We start from the raw sequence: 21969 nt of genomic DNA, 5'->3' as shown, positions 1-21969 counted from the left end.
CTTTTTGATCCTTCATTCTTTGCTTAATGCTATGTTGCAACATTCTCTTCTTATTCGTGTAAATTCTTTCTTCTATCTCTGTTACAAACGTGAATTCAAACACGCAAACCATAAAGCACTTTCAATAAAGACGAATACAAGTTGCATGAATTTAATGCTGCATTATGACGCCAGGCGGCAGTGTGCGCGCTACAATTGCTGCTCCCCGAAAAAAAAAACAACGTAGCTATATAGTTTAATAAAAATGTGGGATGTTTCGCACCATGACATTCGCTCCAATATTTATATGTTCAGATCAAGAAATGGAGGGGAGGTTTATGTACTAAGGGATACTTTATAATTTTGTTTGCCGGGGAGGGGGTGGGGGTGGGGGGTAGGTCGAGGTAGGTCGAGTTCTATTTTCAGTAGGTTTACTATGTGAATTTAAAAATAGTTTGAATTTTCAAGGATGGTGGGGTGACTGCCCCCCCCCCCCCCCCCTTATAATAACATAAAATTCTAAGTCTGCGCAGCAGTGTTATATATATATGAGACGATATAATCTTACAGTTCTCAAAAATATCATCCGTATCATAATTATCATCATCGCAAGCTTGATATGGAAGTCGGTCGACAGGTACACATGTATGAGGTTCATGTCTCTAGTTACATGTATCATAGCTTAAACACCTTCAAATCTAAACATGGACACTCAATTACATGTTCATGATTTATATCAAAATAAACAAACCTACAATAAGCATGGCTGTGAATGATACATACACATTTTTATCACTTCGAAAATTTGTGTAAATAAGAAGCATACAATATTTATGTTTTGTATTTTGGAAGAAAAAAATATTCTATTTAGAACTTTACATAAATATTTTTATTCAGATTTGATTTAGATTTTAAACCAAAAACGTATAAACAGTCATATCACATACCGTATTTTAATCTCTTTGCCTGGTTTGTTTTCGTTTACTCATGGTGTAATTAAGTCACTGATACTTTAGATTCGTTAATTTTACTGCGTATACGTATATTTACTTCTGCGATTCCCCCGTTCTGTCCCGAATCGCAAGAATATAAAATCGCATGCACCAAACTTTTTTTTCATATCACAAGTTCAAAACTTTTAGAAAAATAAGTGAGATTTTAAAACCTGTAGTTTTAAGTTTTTAACCCGGAATTTCACGCGGATATTAATTCATCGCATTTAATCAGGGATACACAATACTGTAGCCTAACGAGAGATACATAGTGATTCATGCAAGTGATAATTTTCACACGAACTAGAGCACAGGAAAAGCTACTTCTAAGCATTTCGTACCCCCGTCCTTTTATTGTTTTTCAAAAACATCTTTAAATTTGATTTATTTTATTTCTATTTCATTCACATGTTCCACGGGTACCTCTTGACAGAACCGTGCACCACCCCACCTCTTTAAATTCAAATGAAAATAAAGTCCTGCCGACAAGTACTTACAATGTATGACATGTTCCTCTTCAAAAAATTAACCGTTCATGCAAATAATTTGCAAATAATTTGTTATACTGCATATATACACGGTACATTGCATTGCGGATCTAGATTGAGATCAGATCCACCCCCAATGGAAAATTCACATTTATTTAATTAACCAATGAAATAATCAATACAAAATTATCCCTGAGACCCCCCCCCCCCCTATGATTTTTTTAGAACCGCGCGGAGGCATTGTATATGTATACAAAAAAAACAGTATCTTTTTGAGTCTGTGTATATCATGGCTTGTTAAAAGTTGACTATATGCCATTTCTTAGTTTCGTTTTAATAAATCTTTGGGAGCAGCAATTGTAGCGCACACACTGCCGCCTGGCGTCATAATGCAGCATTAAATTCATGCAACTTGTATTCGTCTTTATTCATAGTGCCTTATGGTTTGCGTGTTTGAATTCACGTTTGTAACAGAGATAGAAGAAAGAATTTACACGAATAAGAAGAGAATATTGCAACATAGAAATAAGCAAACAATAAAGAATCAAAGAGAATCAAATTGAAATTATATAAGCATGAATATGAAAACAATAAAGTCACATGGAAGTGTAAATGTACTGAAGAATAAAGAAGTAAGCATAATAAGAATAAAAGCAAGATACATAGAATTTTGGCGGTAATTCCCTTCCATAGCGCATCCCGACCGATTCGTAGCCCATCGGAATCAGCCGAGGATTGCCGAATGGTGTGAGGACTGGTTACCTGAAACTGGAGAAAGCCATGTGAAGAAGTCCGATTTAGTTACGCCGTGGATTTTGATTTGGATATTCCATCATCAAGGAAATAATTCTGTTTGTTTTAATTTTAACTTCATAGGCGTCGGAACCGGGGGGGGGGGGGGGGGGGGGGGGCTAGGGATTAGGAATTTCATGATTTTAGGAATTAGGTTTTTTTTCTCAATATTTCTGAGGATTAGTTTAGCCCCCCCACTTTCAATTTGCTTCCGACGCCAGTGAACTTAATGCAGTCTGTGATGTTGTAGGGTTTGGATGGCGGACAGCAGAAAAATTACACTACAATCTCTTAATAATTGTACATGTATTTTATGCCGCTAATTGCATAAATTGTTTGCATATACGAAACAACTCTAAGAAGAGTACATGAGTAGAAATAAATATCATATTGCATTGTCAGAACCCACAACTGCTTATATCAGAGACAGGCTGTGTTGGTTTTTGAAGATGTAACATCCGCACGTAGCATTAAGTAAAAGCAATATGAGCTGCAATTTTCAAGTTGGAATTTTTTTTTTGTATGAAAATTTTATTTTATACTAAAATTACAAAAATATCATGGTTTTTAAATATCTTATAGCCATATTTTTGTGGGAAAAGGCTGTTAAGAAGCCTTAATTGGAGCATACTTGAATTATTGTCGTCCTGTACAAAAAATTGATTTGCCATATATTCCTTAGAAGAGAAATCTTTCCTCTTACAAAAATTAATGATTTGTTCAAACCTTATTTATCATAAAAGTTTAAGTTATGTGCAGACTTATCATACTAGCAGCTTTTTGCAACAAAATAAAAAATACAGTTCTGCTTCAACAAGAATACCCCCACACCATTTGGATAGCATTGCAGAATTCTTCATATGATATAATAGCTGTATTTCAACTATGTTGATTTAACTGTTTCTAGAAAGTAATAATTTCTAAATCGCTCATAGAGTATTCAGTGGAAAATTACCGTTTCTGGTGAAAAGTACTTTATATAGAGGAGAGAGCATATTTTATTACCATTACTTTTACATGTATTTAGAAGTGTTGAATCAGTTCGTGTATTCGTGGATTTTGTGCACGTGTAGCTAAAAGTTTCATTTACTCTGATTACATTGTAATTCTTGATCCAGATAAAAATGATGCCGCGGCTTGAAAAAATCTTTGAAAATTAAATACGATAATATTGTTTTATTATATATAGAAATGCCAACATATACATGTACATGTATTTTGATTGATGGACTAGACAACAATGAAATCCTCCCATTTTTATCAATATTGTACAGGAAGCTCAGCGAATTTCAGAATGTCACACAGAGGAAATTGTTACGCTTTCGGGTTTATTAAAAACAGTTTTGAAAACACTTCCTGCTCACAATAAAACCACATATATGCAAATACATGTACTTTTTGTTTATATGATTATATACATGTATTCTTATTTTCTTTTTTTATAAGTGATGAAATAAATTTAAAAGGACATTATTTTATTCTATTCAAATATCCATGCATTGCGGTTTCAAAAATTGGTCAAATGTTGTTTGACATAATTTCCAAAAACTTGAAAAAAAATCAAGAACAAAAATCAAACAACTGAAATTTAAGGGATATCTCTATCAATATGACTAAATATTTGGGTGGAAAGTGGTACCACAGACACATGGCGTTATAAATTAAAAAAAATACCCTATACCTAATGATACAGGTATAGGGTATTTATTTTTATTATAACAAAACTTCATAACGTCAGGTGCCTGTGAGCGGTACAACTTCCTTCATCCGACAGTGGTCATCATAGTTGCATAACTCAAGCTTCGCATTTTTCTGCAATGCTCGCTACCTTCATACCCACATGAACCACCAAAGAAAAGATGCTGTTTAATTTACCAGATGTCTTTCGGTTTTATACTTATGCATTCGACACGCATCTTTTCTAATTCCTGTATTGGGTGTCGGTTCCTTGTATTGCTCGGGTTGTATTTATGTTAGCTGTTTTAATTAATCTCTCGGTATCTTTCATTACATGGAATGTCTTTTTATTGTTTCATTACCTCCTAACGCTTTATACAGTGTATCTTGTATCATAGCAAATCTGTTTTTCTGTTCTCAACACTTTTTTTTAGATAATTTGTATTATCTTTTTGTGTCGTGGTCTCAGCAAGCCTTTTCCGGTGTCCTGTATTACTCGGGTGCCTTTTTTTTTGGGGGGGGGGGTATCTATTTCCGTCTTACTTTTTCTACACGATATTTTGCTTTATTCAGGATGTCCCGTATGTTTTTGAGTGTCGTGGTTTACCAACACTTTGTTCCGGTACATTACGTTATGTCTAACCAAGTGACCAATATTATTTTGTTGTCTTGGTCACGTCACGTAAGTTTAAGCAGAAGAGTTTCCTGAGTATCTTATCTCATGTACTATACCAGATACCTATTGATACATATGTTTTGTATGTACTATTGCTGTTGTTGGATTTTCTTTTCAATCCAATCAACAACATAAGTGTCATTGTATGGTAGTTTTGTGTTTTTTTGGCTGAGATATCAGTTTCTATTTACGTCTACCCCACCCACCGAACCCCTTTCTTACAAACTGTACATGTTATTGTAGTTTTTTTTTATTTTACCAATTATTATTACCATAGCCGAATCCACATTGAGATTCAAGAACTTGACAAGGCCAATTATACAAGGAACGAAAGGTCCATGGTCACGATTAGAAATGCATTTCTAATGATCAACGAAAATTTGAGTATCAGTCGAAGAGTTATAAGCAAGCTACAGAGCTCACAATTCTTTCTCATGTAAACAAGGCTCTTGCCCTGTTTTTGTTTACAGTGGTTCATTAAAACGGAAAACGTTTTTTTTTCAAGCTTATTGCTCTCTCTTCTAATTCCTTTTAAGCATAAATAAATAGTTCCTAACGTTTATCAAGATCTAAAACTGGATTTTTTTACTGTATCATTCAAAACGTAAAGAAAAGCTTTGTTTACATGACAGAGGATTTTGAGCTCTGTGCGAGTATATCACTTATAACACGACATACGACACTCAAATTTTTGTTGACTGTTAGAAATGCCCTACTGAAGCATTGTAAACATTACAAACGGAAAAATAATGTTTGGCCCAAATCGTGACCATGCCCCTTTAAAGTGGCCCTGTTGTAATCAAATTAACACACTAATAATAGTTAATCACCTTTGCAGACATTGGACAATTTTAATCATATTACACACTACAATCTGCACACAGTTGTTTTATTAAATGTACATATAATAATATTTCAATCTCAGCATCCAAATAAAGATTGTTTGTCCTTTTGGAAAACATTAACCATCTCTAGAAACCATTAGAATTTTTATAGATCCCGGGATGTCTAGACAACCAAAATTGGCGTCGAATGGTTGGACCAACCGGTATGTTGCTGAAAGTAGTCTCGAACATTTTGTGAAAGAGAACATCTTATACCTGAAGAAGGAAATGAAAAAGATTTTATATTTGACCCAAGCCAAGGGATCCTTTTAAATGTTTGTTTCATGAGAATCAACATTTCGACTATCAAGAAATCTTACATTTTATAGAGGACGGAGTGACTGTACGATTTTTTTCATTCCCAACCAACATTAACTCTCACAATTCTTAAGAGAGGTTGTCTATTGCGGGAAACCTAATCACTAATACGGAGGGAACAAAAACCAGGCAAGGCCTTGCTGTAGAAATGTATGGTGGCATAGATCTGCCACCACTTGTCAGATAATTATATTAACTTCTCATATGATAATGTCGACTTGTCAGATATTTATGTCAACTTGTCAGATCTTTATGTTGACTTGTCAGAAAAAAACCATAGTTACTAGAAACTCAATATTTTGTTGTCAAAGCGTGTTAGTGCCACAAACTGCCATTTACTTGTCATCAAAATATCATATAAGTCGACATAAATATCTGACAAGTTTACATAATCATCTGACAAGTCGACATAAAGATCTGACAAGTTAACATAATTATCTGACAGAAAAAAATAATATGGCCACTAGATTAAAGAAAATTATCATTCATAGTGTAAGTCGACTTGTCAGATAGTGATGTTGTCTTGTCAGATGTTTTGTCGTCCTGTCAAATAATTATGTCGACTTGTCAGATAATTATGTCGACTTGTCAGAAAATATTTTTTTTCAAATGGATGGCACAAATTGGGCATGGAAAGGTTAAAATGTTGAATTCTTAAACACGTGAATAAGTGACAAGTCGACTTAACTGACAAGTGGTGGCAGATCTATGCCACCATAGAAATGAGACCTGTGGCTGAAAGTAGACCGAACCAATACCAGACAGGCAACAAAGCAAGAGGTTAGACCAGTAAAATTGATGAGGACAAAAACAAACAAACAAGCTAAATCAAACAAACTAAACAATGTGAAAGATATTGTTGTTTTAAATGAAAATGTTTCTTAAATTTGTTCCCATAATTGTTTCATCTGACAGTATGGTTTTCGGGTCGAACACAGCGAATGCATGGAAAGCTGATTTAAAATCAATGCTAAATAATTTTAAAGCGGTGTTAAACCGCAATCAACCAACAAGTCAATTAATTAATTAATTAATTAACACTGTGTCATATCATTACGTCTCATATTATGATATACCCGGTATTGTTGGAATATTTTTAAAGGATTACCTACCTTATCTGAAGCACTACCTCTAGAAAAATGAACGATGATACCGGATGTCAAAATATTGATGTCTAACCGGTTTTGTGGTGCATATGTTCAGTGGTGAGTCGAGAGGGATAAGATTATAATTTTCTTTCTTACCGAAAATTTATCTGCAATGTATAATCATTTTGCGGATTAAGATAAAAGATATTACAGAAAGGGCTGTCAGATTCAGCAATTATAGTTTCTTTCTTGTTTATTTATATATTTTTAGAAAATGTTCACAATTTTGAACTCATTTAGCACAATATCGTCTAACTATTGGTCGTCTTCTCATGTGTCATCTTTACAAAAAACATGCTAGGTAATTCTTTTCAAGACTTTTTTCAAATCCCTGAGATATTTCAACGATTATAATTGTGTCGCATTTTTTCACGTGGAATCTTCACAAAAAAGCAAAGCAAACACCCTGAGCGCGAACAATCGCGCACTACTATTACGCAATATGGATATTATGTAACATTTTTAAAGATGTTTATCATAAGATCCAGCATAAAAAAATCACAAAAAACTTCATGCGAAACATCTCAACTGATATCAATACGAAGCGAATTTACAAGACAATTTTCACGTAATTTAGGAAAAGACGATATTCACATGTAGCATGGAAAACTTACCCAACATAATCCGTTTCATTTTATAATCTGTGACATTTTCGACATGAAACATTTTTTTCATGAGAAAGAGAGAGTTATTCTCGTACAGATCATAAGTAAAACTGTCAACATTTCCTCATTATTTATTTAACTGCAAGGATTGAAGTTTATTTGAGGAACATCGACCAACATGCATCGATGTGCATCATATTTCCTCGTTGAGAGCAATATATCTCTTTCTATTAATTAACAAAGTGTCCTGGGTTTATCTCTTAACTGGCTAATTTACAGAATTCAATTTTTTTGTTTTACATAAAGAATATTTAGAATCAAACACATAAAATAATAACATACAATAAAAAAGTTGACATACTTTTTAGGATGAAATTCTTTGCTTCGCAAACTTCCATATTCCATGACAATGTTCACTTTTTTTTGCTAATTTACCAATATATAGTGAACTACTTGATTTGAAGACTAAAAATAGTTTGATTGTTAACATAGAATTAAACATTGCCAAATGACTTTCTGCAAAATTTATTTGTTAAACAGAGTGCTCCCACTAGTATGAACCTTTAATAAATCAGTACCAGGTTTAATCGTCTTAAACCTGTTTGCTTTATATCTTGTCTTCAAAGGCTGTGAGCCTTTTAATTCATGCCATCTCGATTATAAATGTGTATTTGAAACAAGAAGTGTTTGAGAAGCAATATGGCAAACCGGTTACCAATCTCATCTTTGAATGATTGATTTCCAATTCATAAAAGTCTGAATAAATTTACTGTTTTTAATAGAGCGAATCTTTAATAAGCCTATGGACCACGTCGCTCACCCGTGCAATTATGTTCAACTGAAGGGTCTTCCACGCCGTTGGGAAAAGTCTGGCATAAACATTTACCGGTATTTTATATATATGAAATGTGTTCGGCTTGAAAACGGCGAAAAATCAATTTGGGGTAAAGCTAATCTTTAAAAAATATTGCTTTTCGACAAAACCGAATTCCCCACTATACTCGAACTCAGGATCAGAAGACTGAAATTATATCCACAGTACTACAAAAGTTTAACAAAATATTCCAGGGAGGTACTGTTTCACAATAAATCTCCATGTTGTGACTACTGCTGTCATCAAAAGTGTAAATTACGTCATTTAGAGGACCCTTGATATGTACTATACTTAAGCACTTAGTACTTGGAACTTTTATTAAAAAAAATATTGACAGTAATTCTTCCAGTGCCCACCAGTGAGCAATTTACACTTATATTCATGTGAAAGATTGTTTAGTTTGAAATTGTTCATTTTGCAGGTTGTTCAGATTTGATTTGCCTGCATTGGGTTATCAATATCTAGGACAATGTAGGGAAGTTTGTTTATCCCGACACTAGAACATGATTCATAAGAAGACAGCTTTTCTTACAGGCTATAGACACAACACGGTGCGTTAACAGACTGTCAGATTATTGCACATGTATTGACAAGTGCTCACTTGAAGGTATCCTATGACATAATCTATAGTGGTATGGGACATCCTCCCCTTTGATAACAATATGCTCTCAGCCAATTCAAAACATGGTATAAATAAAAAGAATTAAATTTTATCACCACATGTTCCATTGTTACTACAGATAAATAAAAAAAAAAACGTTTTTAGTAAAATGTTAGTCAAGGTAAACAATGTATATGAAATTGCATATTAATATTAGGGACACATGAGAAAACATCAATTTTTTGTTTTTCTTTCTCTGCAATTGATTTTCTAAATAAGCTATGATAAAATCCATCCAAACAGCTTTAAAACGACATTTATTGATAGAAATACAATAGGAGGCATACAATACAGAGCATTTATTTTCATGCAAGTACATTTTATATTCTGTCCAATGTTATCAATCCACAGAAGAGAAATCTAACTTGATAAAAGGGAGAAAAAAATATGGAAAATTTCTTTAAGACTTGACCCTATTTTGCTAAGACAAATTGATAAGAATGAAAAATTTCTTTGGGGACTTAAAAAGGCAAAATTTAGCATATCCAGAAATTAACGAAACAGCTTGCACAGTTTTTCAATAATCGACAAGAATGAAAAATAATAAACCAGGTATTTTCATGTTTGCAATGCAAAACCCATATTTTATAGTGTTTAATCTGACAAAATAGAGGGGTGTTTCAAAACAGATATCCTGGACTTTATTTCCATGTAAGTAAATGATTAAAATTTAGATAATGAGGTAACCTTTTTTAAGAAATTTGAAATATGGATGGAAAAGTGGCAGAGAAGAGAAGCTGGGATAAAGTGTAGTCAGAGATGTTGTGTCTTCAATGTCCTGACTATTAAAAGCAAATTTTGAGATTTATTCAATTGCTTGAACTAATGATTAAAGAGCTTTGAAGGAATTCAAAGACGTTTTTGTGTATCTCATCCATTTCATATGATTAGAGAAAATATAACTGAAGCAAAATAAATAAAATTTCTTCATCAAATGAAATCATTTTGTTGAAAAACCGCTACATGCTATATAAGCATAAAGATAAAGCTACAGGAAATATTGTGCCAGACTTTCAAATTACAACAATTTTTGATAAACAGATATCTTGTAACGTTAAAAAAAAGCAACACATTATTGTCAATATTTCAAAAATTCTTGGTGCTCAAAATTTGTGTAATATATTTGTATGTGTCCTGGATGTTATATAGTGTTCATCTGGATTAGACAATAATTCACATGATTGTAATTTGTTGCTTAAAAAATTCATCTTTTAGATCACAATTACTGAAAACCAATGACGCAGCTTAGTTATAGACACTTAAAATGTTCAATTGCCTCCAATAATAATCCACAATATTTCACAGCAAAAGCACACTCATGTCGTTAGGATCAAAGTATCACTTGAATGTTCTAAGGTAAAGAAGCGAATAGGTCTGTAAGATAGGAATCTGGGTCAGGAATTTCTTCCAGAAGTCCTACAAAAATAAAACCAAAAATCTACAGGTTAAAGAACAAGTATCTAATTCACCGCATACATGTATTTTTATCTTAGCATTTCCTTATTTGATTTAAACATAAAAAAATTACCATTCCCGGTATATTGTTAGTACAATTAGTTGTAAATATCTAATTAAGCATTGTTCTAGTAACTTACCAACAACATCACAGAACTCGGAGAAGGACTCGCAGGGCAGCATCTCGTCCTGGTAGGCAGCCAACACCCTGTCACAGGCCTCGATCAGGGCCTTGTCATTGTGACGGATGTAGTCGGCCACCGCCGAGCTCCAGCTGTTGTCCCCATTCACTGATACCTTCTGTAATATCAACAATTAAACAATGCTTTATGACTACCGTATAATTTTTTCATTACCAAATATACATATGACATATGTACTTATCATTTCAACTAAACCTCAACAATGAACTATAGATTTGGAACTGGTGTTCTGCCACAGAAATCCTCTCTTTATGACTGTAGAATTTCCCTTACCAAGTATACAAAGAACATAAATACTGATCCTTTCAGATTCAGATTTTTATCTACTGACCTTGAAGACTTTCTGGTAGACTTCATTGATGATTCCAAAGAACACAAGGTAAGGTTTGTACACACTGTATTCCTTAACAGCTTTGTCTGCTAGCCTACAAATTCAAAAACATCATATGTAAAGAAAACCTTATTTCTATCAAATCTATAGCACTATTTTTTTTTATAGCCAATGGGACACAAATAAATGGTTTTTTTATCATTCAATTGCAGATGATTAAAACAAACAATAATCAATGAAGTGTAATCTTTTTCGTTTTAAAGTTTCGATGTGAGATAACTTCGAGGTTTGCATACGTTTTTGTTCCTCCGGGGGTGACATGTCGAGTCTGAGCCAGCACCATGCACCGGTCCAACAGCTTCACACGCCTTTCTTTCCACTTGGCCGGAGACAGGATGTGGAGAGCCATGGTGGTCCAGTAGAGAGGACCCTCTGTCTGAAATAACAAGCAAAGGTAACAATCATTTAAAAAACAATACATATTTGTACAGCAAAGTGCAATTGGCAGCAATAACCACAATACAATATTCAGCATAAAGTTGATATAACTCGGATACCTCATAGCAATTTTCAATCCACTTGTCTTTGATAGCATCTAAGAAATTCCCCAAGTTCTTCTCCTCTCTGGTAACAGACCTTGTTCTAAAAATTAAACAATAATTTTAAGATAAGCATTAAGAGCTCCATAACTTTGAAACCACAGGAGACTATGGACACTGAAGCAGCTACTAACGTGTTAATCACATAGAGCGCCATGTGCATGATGAAGGGCAAGAGGTGCATGTTACTCTGGCGGCCTCCCCCACCACTGTCCTCACTGAACGACTTCTCCTGCGCAAACTTGAGCACCAGCAGCTTCACATCATGAACGTTGTAGGGATAACTCGGGTCTCTCACTCCAGTGCACTCCTGTAGATAGGTGTTATGTCTGAAAAGGCAAAGATGGCAGGATAAAAATATTATTCAACCCAAATTAAATTCTGTATTAACAATCAACAATGATAATTCCTATACATGTACTCCAATCAAAATACCACTGCACAAGAAAATATTTATGATTACACATAGAATATTGAAATTTGATAATGTGTACCTTGCCAAACAGGTAGCAAAAGCGGACTCCTGAACATGAGGCCCCCACAGGGGTAACAGTCCATTACACTTAGTGTTGGCGTTCTGGAGGGCAGCACTTTCCCACTCCTCCCTTCCCCTGGCATGTCTACATGGACAATCATAATAAGTAAGAAAATACAGTACTAAATCAGAGAATTAATTAGTGAATCAGAAAAGGAGTAAACAGGAGCCTAATATAGGGTTACTATAAGCTCCTACCTGACAGCGGCTGTATGACAGTCCACATGGATGATATTGAAATGAGACACAGTAGAATATCCTACAGATTTCCTTGGCTTGTTCTCAAAGTCATCCAGGTACAGTCTCTTAGAGAAAGTGTATACTGCAAGAACCTGTAGAATTCAAATGAAAGAACCATGAAAGCTAATACATCAGTGTTTATTCCATTAAATACAATACATGCATGGATAAGAATTGGATTAACATGCTATAGCTGGTAAATAGGACTTCTTTTTTTACTAACTTTTTGAGGTTGGTAGCGATATCCCTCCCTACATATACAACAGGTTAAACCAGTCTCTTCCTTCAAGTCTTCTATCTGTTTCAGAACTGAGCTTTCCACAGTTACCTGCCCCTTCTCATTGGTCTAAAAAACCAACATTTAACATATCAATAATCGCTATTTGACCAAAACACAGCCATCCTTGAAGTTTTATGCTAAGAGCATTCTTTCTAAAGATCTAAGCTTTCATTCATACCTTCATTCCTAAAGCCCCCAGCTGTTTCTTCCTTTTAGCCATGGCCAATCTTTTCTTCTCAGCTTTAGTTTGTTTTCTGAAATCCTCAATCTATAACAAAAAAAAATATATTATACCTATAATAAAATTGAAATCCTAAATTCACTTTCCATTATTTAGCTGACAGTACAAAAGCTGAAAAACAAATCTTCAGTCAGACCTTAACAACTAAACTTTTCCTGAGGCTGACCTATAACTATTCACTAAACAAACATCTGAGTCTGACCTTGGCAGACACTTCTGGGTTCTTTTTGAGTGCCTCCAGTAGGTTCTCAGCCATCGTCCCTATGTGTTTGTCTGAGGAGGCCTGCTCCAGCTTGTGGAGGATGGGGATACACTCCGCCCCGATCAACAGCTGGGTGGGGGGATGGCCCTGACTGAGCCCGGTCAGAAGTCGCAGCACGTAGCTCAGAGCAGGCTTCTGTATAAAGTCCTTCCAGTTCTCTGTGTCAGTCCTGTGAAAAACAACACATCAGTTGCATTACTTAACAGATGGATTGAATATACTCAAAATTCTGTATTCTTTGAAACACTAGTTTCTGTTTAAAGTCTCACAAGGTCTCAGATTTGGTATTTAACATCCTGATCAAATAGTAGTCAACAGATACCGTACTGTGAGCATACATGTTTACTGGAATGGTTTTCATGATTAACTTAAAACACAGAGAGTACCTTAATATAAAGAAAATCTAATTCACTTACGGAAGTAGAGTTTTCACTTTGGGGGAATTAAGCAGGATGTAATCTACGGCCATTTTTGTGATGCCATGGTCAGCGATCATATTCTTCAGTCTGATTCCATTTGCATTACTCTGAAACAAAAAGAAGTGTTCAGTATAAATCACTTATGCATTATGTATTGTATGTGCATGATGTGATCATTTTAATAACAATAGAGACAAGGGTATCATCATAAAAATTTTAGATATAAATATTGATGGTCCATGCAGCCCATTACATCTAGAGCACAGGATATTTTGAAATTACATTTAACATATAAAGTCAATTTTCTCCATTGAGCCTACCTCAATTCCACTAGCAACCTCACAAAAGCAGTCAAGATGTAGTGTCTCATCTTGAGTATGTTCCAAATCAAATCTAAAGGAAACCACAATTCAGGATTAACAAATATAGATTTACAGTGAACATTTCTGACATCTACACATCAAGGGTGGGATGGATGTGACAAGTTTATCTCATTAGTTACATGAAAGAAAACTGTTCTGAATGACTTACTTGGTGAAGTCCAGATAAGGCTTGAAGTGGTTCAGAAGGACCAACATTTTATCCTCCTCTCCAAACGCCAAGAACGGGATCAGCCTCATTAATCCCTGTAGGACACTGGGATTGGATCTCACAAAAGGACTGTTAATCCTGTCTAGCAACATCAACAACTGATCCTTGTTGCCACACAACTTGGAGAAATTCTGTCAAATAGATTCAAGTGAATTACAACATGCTACACCACATAAAATTCTTGTTTATCTTTTGTTGCTTAAAAAACAATACACACAACTAATGTTTAACACATTAAAATTCTAATGAAATTATTGTTTGTACTGGCCTTGAAGCCATAACATTTTGAAAGGCTTTTTGTCTTTTAATCAGAGTCTTGTTTTTCCATGAAATTATTTTCTTTTGTAAAAGTGAGACTAAGATTAAAAGTGAGCTGGTCCATGTTTTGGGGCCTGACTCTGTTGTATCTTACAGTGTAGATCTCTGGGTCCTGACTGCTGGCCTCCAACAGAATGACCTCCATGATGTGTAGGATCTGCTCAGTGATGGTCTGGCCCTTGGTGCTGGTACCACTCTCCTGCTCCGCCCACAGGGCCAGGTTCAGGGCCCCCAGCATCACGTTAACAGTGTTCATCTCTGTCTTTATCAGCTCCTGTCTACAAGCCTTCACATTGACCACGAAGCCAAACAGCTTCAGTAGCACTGTCATCAACTGTCTGCCCAAGACTAGGTCCTTAATGGTGGCCAATCTAAGGAGGGAACAGAGATTAAGGACCATACAGTTATAAAACAATGAATTTTTGCATTTTTGTTTAAATTTCAATTACTTGGATTGACCTTGCTTTAAATTGTCATTAGAACATGATTTACCTTGTTAACATGACTTTGAGGCCATCCCCTTCCGCTAACACAGAAGCCATTTTGTAGACTTCTTCCTTATCAACGTCTTCCTCTGTAGAAGTAATTTCATAATGGATGATAGCAAAAAGGCATACTGATATATAAACATAGATAAATAAACAACACATATGTACATGAAGATTTACATTGATGGCCAGTACCTGAGTTGGATTCCAGTGAGTTGACCATGTCTTCAGTAGCGTCTCCTAACAGTCCCCTCATCCTGTAGATGATGGGCATAGGTTCACCCTCCCCGTGCTCTGGAGCCCAGATCTTCTTGTAGACCTCATTCACTGGCAAGTCCAAGCTTATAATTTTCTTATTCACTAACAGCTGCAATAAAAGTTTCACAATACATTCACAATACAATTTCATCTGAAAACTTAAAAATCAATTTTTGTTGTGAAAATCATCATCCCCTCCCTTTTGACTTCAGACCCATAACAAAATATCAATCAGTATTCTGATCTTTATACTAAAAGGCATTCAATGAGTAGTTTCTTACTTCCATTCCTGTGTCATCTTCCAGCAAAGCAACCAACTCACAATCTGTGAAATAAAGATATACATGAAGTAGGTAAGTATAAAAAAATACATGTATGTTAAGACAAATGCTGTTTTCTCAGAATACACTGTACCTTGACAGATTTTGTTTTTGACATCCCTCATCAGAGGTCCTAGTCCTGGTTCGTTGGAGCTGTAAGGATTACCCAGCATTCTCCCCTGCAGGAAGTCCTCCTGTTGAGGGTCCTTCTCAAGAATCATCAAAAACTCCCCTACATCATTCTCCTCCTGAAAATAATATAGATTCCATAGAATGAATCCATCATCCATTGAAACATATATCTTAACTATTGAAATAATTTTTGGGGTTCATACTTACAGGGAAAATGATGCTGCACAGCCTCTCAAAGATGAAGACTGGAGATCTGTAGTCATCACCTGGGTACTTGTTGACGGTCTGGACACACACCTGCATGAACTCCTTAGTCTCTGATTCAGTGCCTGAAACATACACAAAATGTTTGTATATGCACGGAAAAATAAGCCCCAAGTATCAATAATGTTTCAAAACTGTTTATTGTAGAACATACATGTAGAACCACATATGATTTTTTAACACAATTCTAAACATTATGTATTCCTTATATATCATCACATAACTACATCCCTTATAACACTATTTCAAGGTGACACATGTAAACAAAGCCGTGAAGCACATGTCAGTTACCTGTGGTGAGTTCCTCCAGCAGTTCCAGAAGCTTGTCCTGGGAGTCGTCTATCAGCTTAGTTCTCTGTACCACCAGCTTCCGAAGCGACAGGTATCCATTCAACACGTACCCCACCAACTTGTTCTTGTAGTAATGTTTGATCACATCTTGTTCCACAAACAGGGATACCAACTCTGAAACACAGGGAGAGATTATTTACTCAGACATTTCTACAGGTTAGATTCAAAAACTACAGGTTTGATTCATAACCTCTAGATTACATGTTTTTCTACAACAGTGCTCACCTGTCAGTGCTTTTAGAGTGAATCCCTGAGCCAGGTCTGAGCTGAGGGTGGTCTCCTCCAAATACTGCAGTTGTTCCACCTCCTACAAAAGAAGCCCATAGTTAGAAAATGTCCTAATGTATTTGATACTGATAAAGAAGAGTATAAGGAAGAGTTTGGACGCTGTTTTACACACCTTGTTGATGAGGTCTCCCAGGCGTAGCAGTACCCCCTTGATGGACAGGTAACACTTCCAGTGGGGCTGACTGATCATCCGTTTGAACAGAGACAAGAATTCTGTTGCATTCTCCCCACTTTTGCAGATTTCATCCAGGCATCTACAAGGTGAAAAACTCATGAACCCTTGTGTCAAGTCAATGTACATGTACATTTGTACATGTAACACATCTGCATGTTGGGAACAAATATTAATTTAGAACTTAAAACAATATTCAAGTTCATAATAATACTACAAATATCAAAGATATTTAATAATAATACATAAATATCTAAAAACATGTACTCATATAATTTGCAACAAATTATGCAAATCAAAAGACTGTAATGAGACTTACCTGGTAAGCATGTCAATAATCTCCTTTTTACGGGATGGTATTTGGGAAATTGACTCGATGATACTACAGGCCATCTGTCTGGCAGAGCGTGAAGATGGTGTGAACATGGCCTGCTGCAGCCAGGTGGTTTGGGTCAGCTTCAGGTGGATAGGTGGAGTCTTCCACATCTTCTCTCTCCACCTGGTGCCATATTTCTCCATTAAGTACAAAGCTCTCACTTCTTTCTTGCTGTCCTTCTTCTCAGATTTGTTTTCGGTGGATTCAGTGGCTCCTATTTCATTCAGAAGCAAAATTATTAAGAATAGTTTTAAACACATGCACAATAACTTTTTCACAGAATATGCAAAATATAACAAAGAACATGAATAACAACATTACGTATAATTATTTATGACTAAAGTTAAAGGAAAAATCCTGTCACTCAATAATAAGCTTTTTAGTTTGATGTGTAAGTAGAGAGTTATAAATAAATAAATGTTCACTTTAGAACCTATGCTTTATGCTGAGTTATGTAGAACCTAAGCTCTACACAGTTTCTGACCTCTTCTTGGGAGTCTCCTCTGCCAGGCCTGGAACGAGTGCTTAGGGTCGCCCGCTAGCCAGGCCTTGCTGTTTACATGTAGGTCAGCAGACATGTATTTTAGGGGGACAGTTACCTCCTGGTTCTGCTTGTCCTAAAACAAAAATATTTAAATCAAGTTACACGTGCATTTAAAATTTTTCAAAATAGGAAAGTTACACTTTAAAAAGTTTTCGTAATTTTGTTATTTGCATGACTAGGCACCTTCTTTGAGGATCCTCCATCAGGTTTAACAAGTTGTTGTAGTATCCTCAAGCAAGGTAGTCTGATAGTGTCCATAATTACTGGCTGCTTCATTTGCATTCCCATCAGGAACAATCTCATCACTACAAATGCAGAATTCATATGTTATCAACATGAATTCATAGCTTGAAAAAGTTTTCATTTGCATGTACTTATATTAATGGTGTTGTATCACATTCCCAACTGCTGCCCAATACCTACCACATCTGACTCTTTGTTCCCAACAACTGTCCTCTTGTTCTAGGGAAGTGGCTAACAGCATTATCTCATTTCTCACGGATGATCCCTGAATCAACAGAAATTGTTTGAATCCAAAATTCACGTTTATTAACAATACAAGATACATGTATATTTTGGAATTCTGGATTTTTTGTTCATGTCGAGTGTGGCTGCTTACCAGGTCTGGGTTGGACAGGTGCCCCTTTAGAGCACCAGCTATCCTAGTCATGATTAGGTTGTTCATCTCTTCGGTTCCTTTACGGTTGTCTTTAGTCAGCATACACAGCAGTGAGAGGACAGCTATCCTGACTTGCAGTGTACCGTGCCTCAAGTTAAAGTCTATCAGCTCCTTGATCATGCCCTGCACATAAACAATTATCTTAATTAAATCAATAATGACATTCTAGAAACTTTCTTTAATTCTGTACAACTTCATTGAACTTGACAGTATTTTGTATTCTGTGACTGACCTGACTACAGAGTATATGTCGGAGGTTAGTGTTGGTGACTAGGGCTCTCAGCAGGGTGATGCAGTGCTCCACTGCAGAGCTGGCACATCCATAACAGTTACTGCTTCTATTACTGTCAAAATGTAAACAAACACTCTACTGACCAACAACTCTCTACAAAGTGCTTCACACAAAATGGTTCTCAAAACTGGAGTAACAATAGTTTACAAGTTTAACTGCTAAGAAGCCTTACCTGTCCTTTCCAACAGGTTTGGCACAGCTAGGAACTTTGCGGGCTTTCAGGGGCGACTCTGTGATGTCACGCGGACTTGTGACAGGGGAGACGCGGCTAGCAGCAGCAACCGCCTCCTGTTGTTGGCTGTCATACTCTACCAACTCTTTACGACAGGCCATCACTTTCTGCTCATAGAAACACCCATAACATTGAAAACATGTACATATACAATACCACTGTTTCTCTCACTAGCCAACAACTATCAAATGGTCAGAAATTCACATACACATGGTTACTCAAGTTCTCTGATGCCTACCTGAATGATCTTGCTGAGTTCATCAAATGAGGATTTACACTCATTGCAGTATTTGAGGGCTAGTTGTTGTATGGACTTGTTGACACTACTGCCTGGTACAGCACCACTGTTGGCACCACCAGCACTCAGTCCCTCCTCCTACAACCCAAACAAGTACATGTACTCACATAATCAATTCTGTAAAAGAGAGAGAGAGAGAGAGAGAGAGAGAGAGAGAGAGAGAGAGAGAGAGAGAGAGAGAATTTTGTGTCTTACCCTATCAGAGCCGTTTTCCTTCACTTGAATCAACAATTTTTCCAGCTGTGGTCTGTGCTGCTGCAGATTTCTGTAAATCCTGTCAGCTTTTTCCAATAGGGCATTAATGGTGCCAATAGCCTAAAACAACACAAAGACAGTTTTAATCCTCCAAAATACATGGACTTTTGTCACATTTCAATGACACTGTTAAAGATTGTTGTGAATCACCTTCTTTCTGTCCTCTTCATTTTCAATGGGATCAACAGCACAACAGGGCTTGGCAGTCAGAGTGAAGTCAAACTTGGCATATTTACAGAACCCACAAGCATTGCACAGGAAAGGGTCTTTCTCATCATAGTTAATAGCTCTATAGAAAACAAAAGAACCATTGTAAGAACCCTGTCTTTTTATCCGAGGAATATGACAATCAATTTGCATTATATAAATAAGAATAAAAAGAAAATCATTTCAGCACTTAAGTTTTCATCTTCATTTATTTACTTTAGATATAATACATGTTTTTTTGACTACCAATTGCATCAATCATCCTGGTACATGTATAAATGAACATTTACAGTACCTGCACTTGTGACACTGGAACACATTTTCTCCACAGTTGCCACACACTCCTGGGTTAGCTGGCACTGAGGCACTACAGCGGGGACATTGCAGTGTCTCAGCCGTGGCCTGGAGATTATCATAGAAGTCAGCATACTCTATCATCAGGTTACAGGCAACAATAGGGATCGGGAACTCAACCTTCACATCTGTTTGTCCAGTGGTCAAGGTCATCTTTCTGGCCTTGTGCCAAAGTCCAGGTCTACAACATTGTTAGAATGTTTACAAACAAGTTCTGAACATGTGATAATAATCAACTTTAAGTATACAGATACACGATTCATTAGCTTCAATGAGACTTGTAAACTAATTCTTGCTGATCCAAAGTATTTACTTGTTCTTGAGCTCCACCACGGCCTGCACTGTCCTGTTGTTGTAGTAGATGTTGAGGACACGCACCATCTTGGTCCTCTTGAGGTCACTGATCCTGAGGGTGATCTTGGAGATGGTGTGGCTACCCACCAGCTTCACAATCTGAGTGGTGGTGGTGAACTTGGAGTCCACTTTGATAGAGGACAGCTTCAGGTTCTTTATAGAAGAAAAACATGTATGAAATCATGTACAAACTCTGCAACAATATGCATGTACATCAGGTAAATGTAAATTTTATGTTGGTATTTTAAGGTACAATACTCACAGCATAAGGGACTTCAGGATTGTTGCATACAAGGCATGGATCACTCTCCAAGTAGTAACCATCAAAATCAACCAGCCCTTGTAACATGCTGTGGAAATAATGCAAGAACATTACTGATGAACACAATACTGTATACAGGGAAATATTTGCGATAGTTGGCGGAAAATAGTTTTTGAACAAGTTGGCGTGGATTTGAATTAGCGTATTTCTGAATGTGACTATTTTTACACTTAGCGGAAGTCGCATTCCGCCAAAAGCACTACATAGAATACACAGCTAACTGTAGTACGTTTACAGTAACACGGGGCAAAAATATCCCTGTAAACAGTATACAATGCCACTGGTTAACCATTACTGTGATTACTGTAGCTTCTTACTTGTAGATCTGGGCATTGGGGTGGTTAGAAAGGACCTGGTTTTCTTGTCTCAACACAGCTACTGCTTTATCCAGGTATTCTTTGGTCTGTAATATTATTTAAAATAAATCATTCTATGCTCTCATTGCATTCTGAGGCTTAAATTAATACAAATGTATCAAACAAAACATAGGCTTCGTGAACTGTACATGGTTGCCTTGCAAATCTCAAGTTATTTCAATTCATTGACGTTAGTTAGTTTAACAAAATGTTAAAAGGAATATCTCTACTTCATTTACCCTCATTGCTTGTTGTGAGATTAAAATAAGCATGTTACATTTAAATACCACTGTAAGGCATTTCAAAAATTGGGCCTAACCTTTTACAATTATGATTGGCTAAAAACAAAAACTACCTTAGACCCTATATACAAGTTAAAAAACTGTGCTTCATAATTCCTTTTCCAACATCATGGCTGATACATTTATAATACCTTTTTCTCCGAGGTCTGAGGAGTTTTCAGCAGGAAGTATCCCAGGAGATCCACAAACTGAGAAGCCTTGCGGCCGTGCTGGGGAAGCTCTTTCCACAGATCCCACAACAGGTCCAGCAGTCTCTCCTGATCAGACAGGCTGGAGTTCCTGTAGATGCTGTGTAACAGGCTGTGGGCCTGCCAGCGGATACTGGTGGAGTTAGACTCCAGTAGGAAGGTCCTCACAAACTTCACCAGCAGCTCTCTGTCCAGGATCTTCATCAGTAGCTGGACCAAGCTCAGACACAGAGCCTCGTCATGTTTCTGACCATCATCTGAATCTGTGCAACATACACAGCCAGAGATACACAAGAGATACATGTAATTCTAATGTGTTTGACCAAATATTCCTTCATACACATATTCATACACTGTATATTCAATATT

General features: G+C 36.2%; 1 protein-coding gene and 1 long non-coding RNA gene across 4 annotated transcripts in view; both read right to left on the bottom strand.

Moving 5' to 3' along the window:
- Positions 1-5420: 5420 nt before the first annotated feature.
- On the bottom strand, positions 5421-7768 carry LOC105344259 (uncharacterized). 2 transcript variants are annotated; one of them, XR_010710841.1, is made up of 3 exons: positions 7569-7768; positions 6919-7061; positions 5421-5704 (listed from the first exon to the last, which is right to left on the bottom strand). It is a non-coding gene; the product is annotated as an uncharacterized lncRNA (long non-coding RNA). The 2 variants fall into 2 exon arrangements; XR_010710842.1 differs by lacking the exons at positions 6919-7061; positions 7569-7768 and adding an exon at positions 5809-5951.
- Positions 7769-9332: 1564 nt separating this feature from the next.
- The window catches only part of LOC105344270 (E3 ubiquitin-protein ligase UBR4), a 37093-nt gene continuing 24456 nt past the window's right edge, over positions 9333-21969 (bottom strand). For both annotated transcript variants that reach the window (XM_066075410.1, XM_066075412.1), the window contains exons 70-107: positions 21544-21863; positions 21072-21157; positions 20695-20782; positions 20392-20585; positions 20020-20259; positions 19668-19806; positions 19458-19577; positions 19203-19340; positions 18905-19071; positions 18673-18784; positions 18381-18563; positions 18185-18269; positions 17945-18066; positions 17702-17834; positions 17161-17431; positions 16782-16923; positions 16607-16688; positions 16322-16495; positions 15974-16095; positions 15729-15882; positions 15596-15639; positions 15252-15423; positions 15061-15142; positions 14663-14939; positions 14191-14381; positions 13980-14052; positions 13657-13766; positions 13181-13409; positions 12916-13005; positions 12681-12803; positions 12416-12549; positions 12177-12302; positions 11817-12011; positions 11641-11725; positions 11380-11519; positions 11084-11177; positions 10690-10849; positions 9333-10510 (exon numbers count right to left, since the gene is read on the bottom strand). In XM_066075410.1, the coding sequence (XP_065931482.1) occupies positions 10446-10510; positions 10690-10849; positions 11084-11177; positions 11380-11519; positions 11641-11725; positions 11817-12011; positions 12177-12302; positions 12416-12549; positions 12681-12803; positions 12916-13005; positions 13181-13409; positions 13657-13766; positions 13980-14052; positions 14191-14381; positions 14663-14939; positions 15061-15142; positions 15252-15423; positions 15596-15639; positions 15729-15882; positions 15974-16095; positions 16322-16495; positions 16607-16688; positions 16782-16923; positions 17161-17431; positions 17702-17834; positions 17945-18066; positions 18185-18269; positions 18381-18563; positions 18673-18784; positions 18905-19071; positions 19203-19340; positions 19458-19577; positions 19668-19806; positions 20020-20259; positions 20392-20585; positions 20695-20782; positions 21072-21157; positions 21544-21863 (5462 nt within the window). In that variant the 3' untranslated portion in view covers positions 9333-10445. The remainder of the gene's footprint in view (positions 10511-10689; positions 10850-11083; positions 11178-11379; positions 11520-11640; positions 11726-11816; positions 12012-12176; positions 12303-12415; positions 12550-12680; positions 12804-12915; positions 13006-13180; positions 13410-13656; positions 13767-13979; positions 14053-14190; positions 14382-14662; positions 14940-15060; positions 15143-15251; positions 15424-15595; positions 15640-15728; positions 15883-15973; positions 16096-16321; positions 16496-16606; positions 16689-16781; positions 16924-17160; positions 17432-17701; positions 17835-17944; positions 18067-18184; positions 18270-18380; positions 18564-18672; positions 18785-18904; positions 19072-19202; positions 19341-19457; positions 19578-19667; positions 19807-20019; positions 20260-20391; positions 20586-20694; positions 20783-21071; positions 21158-21543; positions 21864-21969) is intronic.

This window comes from Magallana gigas, chromosome 2 (assembly GCF_963853765.1).
Source record: "Magallana gigas chromosome 2, xbMagGiga1.1, whole genome shotgun sequence".
In the NCBI taxonomy this organism is placed as follows: domain Eukaryota; kingdom Metazoa; phylum Mollusca; class Bivalvia; order Ostreida; family Ostreidae; genus Magallana; species Magallana gigas.
Note: the sequence above shows the minus strand (reverse complement) of the source record. Positions and strands in the feature narration are given on the sequence as shown.